General features: G+C 38.3%; 1 protein-coding gene across 6 annotated transcripts in view; it reads right to left on the reverse strand.

The window, feature by feature from the left end:
- Positions 1–13,533, reverse strand: part of LOC123765886 (protein bric-a-brac 2) — a 146,750-nt gene that overhangs the window by 42,578 nt on the left and 90,639 nt on the right. The window contains exon 5 of one of the 6 annotated variants that reach the window (XM_045754735.2): positions 4,107–5,229. The exons of the other annotated variants lie outside the window; for them this stretch is intronic. Within the exon in view, the coding sequence (XP_045610691.1) occupies positions 4,957–5,229 (273 nt within the window). The 3' untranslated portion in view covers positions 4,107–4,956. Of the gene's footprint in view, positions 1–4,106; positions 5,230–13,533 lie in introns of those variants that run through there. 6 annotated transcript variants of the gene reach the window in all.

The following is a 13,533-nucleotide window of genomic DNA, read 5'->3' on the forward strand; positions in this document are numbered from 1 at the left end:
AACAGTTTTCAACCACGTGCACTTACACGGCAGCTTGGGGATCGTGCGAACTTTAGTTCCTGGTAAACCCATGCAAGCTTTACCCACTCGTGCCATTAGCTACCATTATTTCCCATTTATTATTGTAATTTACTAGCCATTGGGCATATAAAATGTTTTAAAGTAAATATTAGAACTAGAGTGGGTAACAGCATTGTTCACTAAGCTGAATTTCATTAACGGAATTTGGTGGATGATAATTTTCCCAAAAGGTAAATTTGGCAGTCCAATTATTTCTGTAGTGCAAGTATTTTTGTTTTGGGCTCGTTGATGACTCGGAGTGCATTATTATAATTTATTTACACATGTGGAGGGGGCATATACTGTGGCATAATGTGCTCACTAACAGGATGATGAAGTTCTGTGTTTCAAAATGGCAGACATGTAAGCCTACCCAAGAGTCTTGGCAGGAGCCGTGATGTGGCTCTCACACACCCAACACCTAGCCAGTGGCTTCGGTCCAGGCCATCCGTTCTCTGTAATTACCTAAGTATAGTTACTGGATGAGAGCTACGATTGTGGCATGCCGTCCTCCCAGCACTTTTTGTCACATAACGCTTTGAAATTACTGACAGTTTTGACTTCCACCACCTCCTCACCTAACTTGTTCCAACCGTCTACCAATCTGTTTACAAAAGTGAATTTTCTTATATTTCTCTGGCAGATTTGTTTCGTTAGTTTAAATCTATGACCTCTTGTTCTTGAAGTTCCAGGTCTCAGGAATTCTTCCTTATCAATTTTATCGATTCCTATTCCTGAGGCTATTTTATACGTCGTGATCATATCACTTTTTTTCTTCTATCTTCTAGTTTTTGCATATTTAATGCCTCTAACCTCTCCTTGTAGCTTTTGTCCTTCAGTTCTGGGAGCACTTAGTGGCATGTTTTTGCACCTTTTCCAGTTTGTTGATGTGCTTCTTAAGATATGGGCACCATACAACTGCTGCATATTCCAGCTTTGGTCTAACAAAAGTTATGAACAATTTCTTTAGTATTTCTCCATCCATGTATTTAAAAGCAATTCTGAAGTTAGAAAGTGTAACATAGGCTCCTCGCACAATGTTCTTAATGTGGTCCTCAGGTGACAGTTTTCTATCTAGAACCACCCCTAGATCTCTTTCTTTGTCAGAATCCTGTGAGGACACACAATAAGCAGTACCGCCAATACTTGCAAACCTGACCCATCTTGACGTAATTCTACTGCTGCATCCTCATCATTATGGGAGTATCTCGTTCCCGGTTTGCTATAATACTGAGCTTTTCTTACAGGGCCTTTTAATACAAGTGAAACAAACCGGTTATGAGGCAGGCGAACACCCAAATTAGAATGAACCTCTTATAATCATTTAACAATAATTTGTGTCCTATAATATTTGTTATTAGGATGTCATTTGCTTTGGTTACACTGTATACTTTCTGCAGATCTTCTGTGGCAAATTGAAGAAATTAGCAACAACTACTTGGTGCAACACATGATGTGTTTGGAAGCTATGAACACATGACCACAAATCTGGCTAGCCACCCAATTGTTCTACACTAATACATGAATGTTGAAGCTTAATAGTTAGATAAGATTTTAATTATTCATACTAATCCAAGTAGAATAACATATTAACCCTTTTATCAATTTTTCTGTCAATCGATAATTTTTGATTGATAGGCTATAATTAATAACCCCCAATCTTGTGTAGGATATGACTTGTGGGTGAATTTAATACCATACAGTCCACTCAGTTAAACACACAGTCCACTACTGAAATAAATAAATTATAAATTAGAATTTATTAAATAAATTAAAATAAATTAAATAAAATCCCATGAGTCAGAATTCCCCACAGTACTTTAATTTCAAACCATAAAGGTCATTGCACGTCATGAAGTGTAACCTGATATACACTTATATTGGGTCACTTTAACCCTTAAAGTGCGCATCACGTCATATGACGTGTTGGACGTTGTTCCAGTCAACTGCGCATCACGTCATATGACATGTTGGAGTACTACGCAAGATTTAAATGGCCCGCGGATACACGGGGTTCACCACACCATCAGGGCTCTTGTAAACAGACGCCATTTTAAAAAAAATCGTGGGCCAAACTCCCGGGTGTTATTGGCCTCAGTATTGAGTGAGCTACCAAGCCTGATGCATGCAGCATGAGCTAACAGCACCGCTGTTCAGCTTGTGACCACAGCATCGCCTAAAAAAGCCATAATATACTTGTTCATGCTATTATGTAGCGATGATATTATTACAGAAGACCCCTGACTGATAAAACTGACCAGGGTTCTGATAATAGCAGGATTGTGGTGATATTTAGCGCTGTGCGGAGTAATGCTGTGGGAGGCAGGGTGGTGGCGATGTCTTCTGACTGTGTGTGGCCATCTTTTATTGACTGCACTCACCATACCAGCTTAGTGGTTTGCTATGGTGAACACAAATGTAGATACTTATATATAACGTGTGTATAGAAGGTATAAACAGCAAGAGGAGAAGGTTGGGAGCCGCCATTTTGGTGAGGGCGGTGGCATCGTCTGCACGACGCCACCGTGCAGACGACGGTGTTGTTTACTGGTTACCACGATGGTCTTTGGGCACCATACCAGTTTACTTGTACAAGTATGGTGAATAAAACAGGTAGATATTTATATATAATGTGCCTATATAGCATAATAACACCACAAACAGTATTGTTGTTGGAGAAATATTAGTGCATCTGGCCTTGAGGGCGGCTGCCATCAGCTGACTGTGTGAAGTCCTACGTCTTTGTGCCTTTACTCACCATACAAGCTTAGATGTACAGTTATGGTGAACAAAACATGTAAATACTTATATATAACATCTGTATATAAAAGCAAAAACAGTATGGTGGGTGGAGAATGTGGGTGAGTCAGATGACTTGAGGGAGGGCGGGAGTGGCTGGCTGGTACACGGCGGTCACTCCTCGTTATGTTTTGACTCATAATAGCTACTTAGTGGTTCGTTATGGTGAACAAAACATGCAGATACTTATATATAACCTGTGCTTATAGTGTAATAACTGACAAAGTATTTGTTCACTGATTGATGAACATAATTGAATCAACAATATGCACACCATATTTTTGAGTACAGCGATGATTCACTCATTTTATTATATAAATATATCAAACTACACATTATTGAATAATATTACAGCAAAAAAACTATGAAAAATCAATCAGAGACATTGAAATAATTAGGTAATTATCTCTTTGTGGCAACTCCGGCCTGACAGCTTGCGAGCAACAGACCGCCTGGGACGCTCGCTGAGTCAGCGCCTATAATTTGCCAGACTTCCCCGCCCTATAGCGAGCAATATATGCCACTTACGATTTTTTTATTATTTTTTCCCGTGATCAGTGAACACAAATTAACAGGTCAGGAAGAAAATTTTTTTTTTTTTTTCAAAATTACATACGCCTGTGGGGAAGAAAGGATATTATACTCCTAGCATGTTAAGGGTTAAGGATTCCCTTAATTGGGGATAAAAAGCCTGTTAGACTTATTGAGGCTCCCCAGGGTAACTACTGACCTTTTCCATGAGGTAACTCACAACAGTTGCATCAGGAGTAAGGTCCCCCTTAGGTCAACTACTGATGACCTTCCTCAGGATGCAAGCCATAATAGCTTCCTAATTTCTAGGTGCCTATTTTCTGTTAGGTAAACAGAGGCATGAAGTGAACAGAAACATTGCCCAAGCCCTTCTATCCTGCCATGTGAATCAAACCCAGGACCTTCCAGCTGTGACTCAATTTTGTTTATCAATTCACCACAGGACTCAGTCTAACTGTCAAATTTGAAGAGATTTTAGAATATAGTCCATCCAAATAAGATGGGCTATAAGAATAAAATACTGTACCTAATATCTTATTCCAGTCCCTGCTCAAAGATCGAACAACTTTACCCTTACTTGGAGATAAGATAACATCATATTTTTGTCTCTGCTCAAAGATCAGAGAAGTGTATCTTGCTTGGAGACAAGACCATTTCAAATATATTATTTTTCATTTATATTGTCCAGTATTTACAATTTCATTTAAAAGCCTTAGTCTGTTCAATTAGTTTTTATTTTATCCATCTACAAAAAATATATATAAACAATACATATCATTAATTTTAAATGATGAAATGTTTTTATGTTCAAAACATTATACTGTACTGTACTTTATATTACAGGATATCATCTATAAATCTATACAATAATCTAGATATAAGTGTGTGAAAAAATCATGTGGAGAAAACATATTTATAGTTTTATAAAAGAAGGCACTGATAAATAGTGGCACCCTGCATGTTGATAGAAAAACAGGTTAAATACATTTAAGACGAAATGGCAGCCACAACAACCAGACCCCAGTAACTTCGTACAGCTTGCTACTTTACCATCCTACTAATGCACTTTCCACATAACTTCTGGTATCCTATATCCGTTGATAATAAAATCCACAAAAAACTCCTAAACATAAATATATGGTCAATAATCCTTAATACTGTACTGTACTTAATGCTTCAGTCCTAATTTTCTTCCTATCAAAGTGGTTAAAACTAAACCAATAACCATGATTTTCTTCCTATCAAAGTGGTTAAAACTAAACCAATAACCATGTTACCATGTAGATGTAGATAGCATATCAGCAGTTCCTAAATATACAATTCCATGTCACCATCATTTATTACCTTTCTGAAGTCCAGTATTTAATCCATATTATTTTTAAGACTATACGGCAATACAATGTGTTGTAATGAACACCATAGATCATTTTTAGCTTGAAAGTATATCTTAAAAAGCAGTGCCATTTAAGTTCACAGTGATTTGCATTGATCAGCATATGCCTTTGTCTAGTTGTAAAATTCATTCACAGATGTACAGTCTTTTCACAGTAAGGTCATGAATTACATTCACAGGTCTAAAGAAGGCCTCACAGTCAAATTAGCAGTCGTCTTGCCATCTGGACTGGGTGGATGATTATGTTTCCCAGCTTTCACAACATCATTGCCAAGTAGGACCAAACGTCCTGGGCAGGTTCTATCGGTACATCTCCAGTAGCCACGTGTCCCACGGCTTCGATTTTTTATGTAAGCGAAGCCGGCAACGTATAGCTTGTTGTCTTTCCTGTGAGAGGTCCCGATCATGAGATGGTCTGTGGTGGCCCCACTGTTTAGCTGAAGAACCTGTGGCCACCAACAGAGAGGAAGTTAGATATGTATGTGCATTTACACCACAATACCAACAAAGCTACACACACACAAACACACACACACTAACATAGTTCCAATCTACAAAAGTGGCAGCAGGGAAGACCCCCTCAATTATAGACCTGTATCATTGACAAGTGTAATAGTCAAAATAATGGAAAAAATAATAAAAACTAAATGGGTAGAACACCTGGAGAGAAATTATATAAATATCAAACAGACAGTATGGTTTTCGATCTGGAAGATCCTGTGTATCGAATGTACTGAGTTTCTATGATTGAGCGACAGAGATTTTACAGGAAAGAGATGGTTGGGTTGACTGCATCTATCTGGACCTAAAAAATGCTTTCGACGGAGTTCCACATAAAAGGTTGTTCTGGAAACTGGAAAATATTGGAGGGGTGACAGGTAAACTTCTAACATGGATGAAATATTTTCTTCCTTTTAAAGGAAGTATTCTTCAGCAAGGTAAGATTATTACTGCATTAACAAAACAAGGTAACAAATCAGGAGGAGCAAATCAAGGAACTAGTGAAAGGAAATGAGGTGTGGAAAGTGAAGTGTGGTGACTTTGAAGAAATAAACAAGAAAATACTCATATAATGAACAACTTCAAGGGAGCCTGAGGGCTAACATAGTTAGGCAAGGATCTGCAACTGGAAACTTCATTAACAACTCACATAGAGGAAGTAAATAAAGAACTAGAAAAGTATAAAGAAGAAATAAAAAGAGACGTATGCCCAAGTTGTAAAATAGAAAGAGACGATTAAGGAAGCGTGTTAGGAAGTCAAAACCAGAAATGACAAACAAGAAGTAGATCTTAGGCAAGCAATTAGGAAAGAATTAGTTACCAAGAGTAAACTAGTACAAAACACTGTAGATAGAATTAAGTCCATAATAATTTTTGGATGTTTAGAGAAGGAAATTTCATCTAGGGTGGACCAAGCAGCAGAAGAGATGAAAATCATAGAAAAAATAGTAGGATTAGGAGAAGGCCTAAATTCAAAGAAGCATGTTAGTGATTTTAGGAGCATAGGGAAATATGAGAAAGTCAAGAACCCTCCCTTAAGGGTGAGGTTTAATGGAGTGAAGTATATGACAGAAGTGCCTCGGAATACCAGAAAATTGCAGTGTGACGAGGATGGCAAACTTTGGTCAATAAGACAAGACCTCTCAAAAGAGGACAGAGAAAAGCTGAAAATGAACCTCATTGAAGAGAAATGTCTAAATGGGGATGGAAATGAAGAAGAAAGGAATTCTTTTTTCTACAAAGTGTCAGGGACTGGAAAGCTTGTGAAATGGTACATAAAGTCAGAGCAACAAAATCATTAAAGAAAGGGGGTGTAAAGAACAAAAGGAAGCAGAACATATTCCTGAAAATAGTATATACCAACATAGATGGAGTGAGATCGAAAATATTGGAGTTGATGGATATAATTCAGCTCAAAGTCCCAGATATTGTCGCATTAACAGAGACGAAACTTTAAGAAAATATTTTAAATGAGGTCGTATTCCCAAGGGGCTACTCTGTTGGAGACGTGACAGGAAAACTAGGAAGGGGAAAGGAGTGGCTGTGCTGGTGAAAGAACACCTGAAGGTAAGAGAGTTAATATTTGAAAACCCTCGAGATATTGACATAATGGCATTGCAGCTCTGGAATCAAGATGATAAGCTGATAATTTTAAATGTCTATAGCCCACCAGAAAGGAACACATGGACAAAGGAAGAATGGGATGACAAACGAGAGGGCCTCATATTGGTCATGAAAGAGATTATGATAAGAGCTAACAAAGATAAATCCTGATTGTTGGTACTAGGGGACTTCAACTTAAAGGCAATAGATTGGGAGGCCTACAAGGCAAGAACAGAGGACATTTGGACAGGCAGATTTGTAAACCTCATCTTGGAGACATTCATGTATCAACACATGAATGTCACAACAACACAAAAGGTGACACCCCTAGGGTCAACACTTGCAGCAGAGGAGCTCCAGCATATTTCAACAATCCTAAGTATTGTAGTACAGGTTGATGATAGTGAGTGGTGTCCCAGAGAACATAAAGGTATAGTGCTCTTGAAAAATAGGTGAGATAACAGGAAAGTGCTAAGGGAAGTGAAAAATCGGATGAGAAAAAGTTGCCCTAGTGTTTACAGTGCAGAGAAGAACATTCAAGATGGCCACTGGCAAGGGGAAAAACAAAACAGAGCTTGATTTTGAGGGATTCAATGAAGAAAGCATTGATATTAGTAGTCTACATAACAAGTTGGTAAATTTAGATACTATAGTGAACTCTCATGTAGAAATAATTAGTAAATTGAAAGAAAGTAATGACCATTTGAATAGCAAAGTTTTATGTCTTGAGGGTTTAGTGAAAGACTTGCGCAAGGATAAGAATCAATTGGAAACAAATTGCAAAGCCATGGAAGAAGAAAATAAACTCTTAAAAAAGCTTTGGAAGAAGTTAAAGTAAATTTAAACATAAATGACTACAATAGGTTAGGCAAGGAAATTCAACAGGAGAAACAGCTTTTGTCAGCACAGATGGAGGAAGTTACACAGGGAATAGAACAGTGCAAGAAAGATATGCAACTCACTTATGCACAAGTGGCCAAGGAGAAGGAAAAAATAGAAGAAGCAGTAAAGGAAGTCAAACACTGCAGCAACCAAGATAAAACAAACATTAGGCTAGAAGTGAGGAAAGAATTGGCATCTAACCCGAAGTTGGTGCAAAACACAGTTGATCGGAGTAAGTCCCTGATCATTTTTGGCTGCAAAGAAAAGGCGATAACATCTAGGTCAGAAAGAGCTGTAGAAGAAGCTAAAGTAGTAGATAAAATTGTTGGCCTTGTGGAAGGTCTTACAGAGAGAATGTGTGCGACTACAGGAGAATAGGCAGGTACGTAAAAGGGAAAGATCGACCTTTGAGGATCACCCTAAACGGTGCCAAACAGATGGAAGAAGTACTAAGGAATGCTAGAAAATTGCAAAGGGATGAGGATGGGAAAGGGTGGTCGTTAAGACGAGATCTTTCAAAAGAAGATAGAGAGAAGCTGAAACTGAACCTCGCCGAGGCAAAACATTTAAATGAGAGCAGGAATGAAGAAGAAATAAATTCTTTTTTCTACAAAGTGATAGGGGTAGGCAAACCAGTAAAGTGGTACATAAAGGCAAACCAACAAAATCAATAGAGAGGGGGGGAGTGAAGAATAAGGAGAGGGGGAACAAGTTCCTGAAGATTGCATACACCAACATAGATGGAGTGAGATCGAAGATACTGGAGTTAAGTGATGTAATACAGCTGCAGACACCAGACATTGTTGCACTCACGGAGACAAAACTTGAAGATGTAATTTTAAATGAGGTCATATTCCCAAGGGGCTACTCAATTTGGAGACGGGACAGAAAAATTAGGAAAGGCGGTGGCGTTGCTGTGCTGGTAAAAGAACACCTAAAGGTGAAGGAAATAATGACTGCCAATCCACAAGAAGTTGACATAATAGCACTAGAGATCTGCTATGAGGATGATAAACTAATGATGATAAATGCATATAGTCCACCGCCAAGCAGCACATGGTCAAAGGAGGAGCTAGATAGTAAACGTGAAGGTCTTATAACAATAATGAGAGAGATTATAGCGAGAGCGGATAACGATAGATCACGACTGTTGATAGTCGGTGACTTCAACTTGAAATCCATAGACTGGGAAGCATATGAAGCTAAAACAGAAGATTTTTGGACCTGTAAATTTGTAGACCTCATCCTGGAAACATTCTTGTATCAACATGTTAAACAAGCTACGAGGATGAGGGAAGGGGACGTTCCCTCCATGCTAGATTTGATATTTACCAGGAAGGAGGAAGAGATATTTGACATTCAGTACCTTCCTCCCTTGGGTAAAATTGACCATGTCTTTTTGGGAATAAAGTATGCAATGCGTTATAAGCTGGAAGAAAATAAGGAGGTTGAAGCAGTTGAAAAACCAGACTTCAGGAGAGGACATTATGGTGACCTTAGAAATTTTTTTAGTGAGTATAATTGGACAGACTTGATGCTAGGCAAGGAAGTGAATGAGATGTATGGCAAGTTTTGTGAAATATATGATAAAGGCACAAAAAAATTTATACCAAAACAGAGATGCAGAACTAGGAAACAGGATTGGTTCAATAGAAATTGCGAGAGGGCTAGAGACCGAAAGACACAAAAATGGAATCAATACAGGAAGAGGCCGAACCCCCAAACATACCAGCGATACAAAGATGCGAGAAACAACTACACGGCAGTGAGGAGAGAGGCAGAAAGAAATTTTGAAAAAGGGATTGCGGACAAATGTAAAACAGAACCAGGTCTATTCTATAAATTCATAAACAACAAATTGCAGGTAAAGGATAATATTCAGAGGTTGAAAATGGGAAATAGATTCACGGAAGATGAAAAGGAAATGTGTGAAACACTAAACGAAAAGTTCCAAAGTGTGTTTGTACAAAATGAAATCTTTAGGGAACCAGATACAATAAGAATTCCAGAGAACAACATAGAACACATAGAGGTGTCAAGAGACGAAGTGGAAAAAATGCTCAAGGAGCTCGGTAAGAACAAAGCAGCTGGCCCAGATGGTGTTTCACCATGGGTTCTGAGAGAATGTGCATCTGAGCTCAGCATTCCACTTCACCTGATCTTTCAGGCATCCCTGTGTACAGGAATCGTAGCAGACGGGTGGAAACAGGCTAACATAGTTCCAATCTACAAAAGTGGCAGCAGGGAAGACCCCCTCAATTATAGACCTGTATCATTGACAAGTGTAATAGTGAAAGTATTGGAAAAACTAATCAAAACTAAATGGGTAGAACACCTAGAGAGAAATGATATAATATCAGACAGACAGTATGGTTTTCGATCTGGAAGATCCTGTGTATCGAATTTACTCAGTTTCTATGATCGAGCCACAGAGATATTACAGGAAAGAGATGGTTGGGTTGACTGCATCTATCTGGACCTAAAAAAGGCTTTCGACAGAGTTCCACATAAGAGGTTGTTCTGGAAACTGGAAAATATTGGAGGGGTGACAGGTAAGCTTCTATCATGGATGAAAAATTTTCTGACTGATAGAAAAATGAGGGCAGTAATCAGAGGCAATGTATCAGAATGGAGAAATGTCACAAGTGGAGTACCACAGGGTTCAGTTCTTGCACCAGTGATGTTTATTGTGTACATAAATGATCTACCAGTTGGTATACAGAATTATATGAACATGTTTGCTGATGATGCTAAGATAATAGGAAGGATAAGAAATTTAGATGACTGTCATGCCCTTCAAGATGACCTGGACAAAATAAGTATATGGAGCACCACTTGGCAAATGGAATTTAATGTTAATAAATGTCATGTTATGGAATGTGGAATAGGAGAACATAGACCCCACACAACCTATATATTATGTGAGAAATCTTTAAAGAATTCTGATAAAGAAAAGAGATCTAGGAGTGGTTCTAGATAGAAAACTATCACCTGAGGACCACATAAAGAATATTGTGCAAGGAGCCTATGCTATGCTTTCTAACTTCAGAATTGCATTTAAATACATGGATGGCGATATACTAAAGAAATTGTTCATGACTTTTGTTAGGCCAAAGCTAGAATATGCAGCTGTTGTGTGGTGCCCATATCTTAAGAAGCACATCAACAAACTGGAAAAGGTGCAAAGACATGCTACTAAGTGGCTCCCAGAACTGAAGGGCAAGAGCTACGAGGAGAAGTTAGAAGCATTAAATATGCCAAAACTAGAAGACAGAAGAAAAAGAGGTGATATGATCACTACATACAAAATAGTTACAGGAATTGATAAAATCGACAGGGAAGACTTCCTGAGACCTGGAATTTCAAGAACAAGAGGTCATAGATTTAAACTAGCTAAACACAGATGCCGAAGAAATATAAGAAAATTCACCTTCGCAAATAGAGTGGTAGACGGTTGGAACAAGTTAAGTGAGAAGGTGGTGGAGGCCAAGACCGTCAGTAGTTTCAAAGCATTATATGACAAAGAGTGCTGGGAAGACGGGACACCACGAGCGTAGCTCTCATCCTGTAACTACACTTAGGTAATTACACTTAGGTAATTACATCAAACAGGCCACAAGAATGAGGGAAGGGGATGTTATGTTAGTACTGGAACTAGTATTTACCAGGAAAGAAGAAGAGGTATTTGACATCCAGTACCTTCCTCACTTGGGAAAGAGTGATCACATCCTTTGGACATTAAATACGTTGTGCGATGTAATCTAGTAGAGAGCGGGGACAGTGAAACAGTTGTTAAACTCGATTTAAAGAGGACGCTATGGGGAACTTAGAATTTTTTTCTTGGATATAATTGGAGAGACTTGTTGCTAGGCAAGGAAGTAAATGAGATGTATGAGAAATTTTGCAAAATATATGATGAAGGCACACAAACATTCATACCAAAACAGACATTCAGACCTAGGAAACAGGGTTGTTTGAACAGAAATTGTGAGAGGGCCAGAGATCAAAAGACACAAGCATGGAATCATTATAGAAAGAGGCCAAACCCCCAAACATACCAGCGATACAAAGATGCAAGAAACAGCTACATGTCAGTAAGGAGAGAGGCAGAGAGGAACTTTGAAAATGGTATAGCAGACAAATGTAAATCTGATCCAGGCCTTTTCTATAAATTCATTAAAAGCAAGCTCTGCAGGTAAAAGATAATATACAGAGGTTGAAAATGGGGGACAGATACACGGAAAATGAAAAGGAAATGTGTGAAACATTAAACGAATAGTTCAAAAGTGTGTATGTACAAAATGAGATATTCAGAGAACCAGACACAATAAGTATTTTAGAGAACAGCATAGAGCACATAGAGGTGTCTAGAAACGAAGTGAAACAAATACTCCTGGAGCTAAGTAAGAACAAAGCAGTTGGTCCAGTTGGAGTTTCACCATGGGTTCTAAGAGAATGCGCACCTGAGCTCAGCATTCCACTTCAGCTGATTTTTCAGACACTCCTGTGTACAGGATTTGTAGCAGATGTATGGAAAAAGGCTAACATAGTTCCAATCTACAAAAGTGGTAGCAGGGAAGACCCCCTCAATTATAGACTTGTATCACTGACAAGTTTAAGTCAAAATATTGGAAAAAATCATAAAAACTAAATGGGTAGAACACCTGGAGAGAAATGATATAATATCAGACACACAGTATGGTTTTGGATCTGGAATATCCTGTGTATCGAATTTATTCAGTTTCTATGATCAAGCCACAGAGATTTTACAGGAAAGAGATGGTTGGGTTGACAGCATCAATCTGGACCTAAAAATGGCTTTCGACAGAGTTCCACATAAGAGGTTGTTCTGGAAACTGGAAAATATTGGTGGGGTGACAAGTAAGCTTCTAATATGGATGAAAAATTTTCTGACTGATAGAAAAATGTGGGCAGTAATCAGAGGCAATGTATCTGACTGGAGAAATGTCACAAATGGAGTACCACAGGGTTCAGTTTTTGCACCGTTGATGTTCATTGTCTACATAAATGATCTATCAGTTGGAATACAAAATTATATGAACGTGTTTGCTGATGATGCTAAGATAACAGGAAGGATAAGAAACTTAGATGATTGTCATGCCCTTTAAGAAGATCTGGACAAAATAAGTATATGGAGCACCACTTGGCAAATGGAATTTAATGTGAATAAATGCCATGTTATGGAATGTGAAATAGGAGAACATAGACCCCACATAACCTATAAATTATGTGAGAAATCTTTAAAGAATTCTGATAAAGAGATCTAGGGGTGGTTCTAGATAGAAAACTATTACCCGAGGACTACATAATGAACGTTGTTCGAGGAACCTATGCCACGGTTTCTAATTTCAGAATTGCTTTTAAATACATGGATGGCGAAATACTAAAGAAATTGTTCACGACTTTTATTAGGCCAAAGCTAGAATATGCAGCTGTTGTGTGGTGCCCATATCTTAAGAAGCACATCAACAAACTGGAAAAGGTGCAAAGACATGCTACTTAGTGGCTCCCAGAACTGTAGGGAAAGAGCTACGAGGAGCGGTTAGAGGCATTAAATATGCCAAAACTAGATGACAGAAGAAAAGTGGTGATATGATCACTACATACAAAATAGTAACAGGTATTGATAAAATAGATAGGGAAGATTACCCAAGACCTGGAACTTCAAGAACAAGAGGTCATAGATTTAAACTAACTAAACAAAGAAGTCGAAGAAATATAAGAAAATTCACTTTTGCAGAGTG

The sequence above is a fragment of the Procambarus clarkii genome, chromosome 37 (assembly GCF_040958095.1).
Source record: "Procambarus clarkii isolate CNS0578487 chromosome 37, FALCON_Pclarkii_2.0, whole genome shotgun sequence".
In the NCBI taxonomy this organism is placed as follows: domain Eukaryota; kingdom Metazoa; phylum Arthropoda; class Malacostraca; order Decapoda; family Cambaridae; genus Procambarus; species Procambarus clarkii.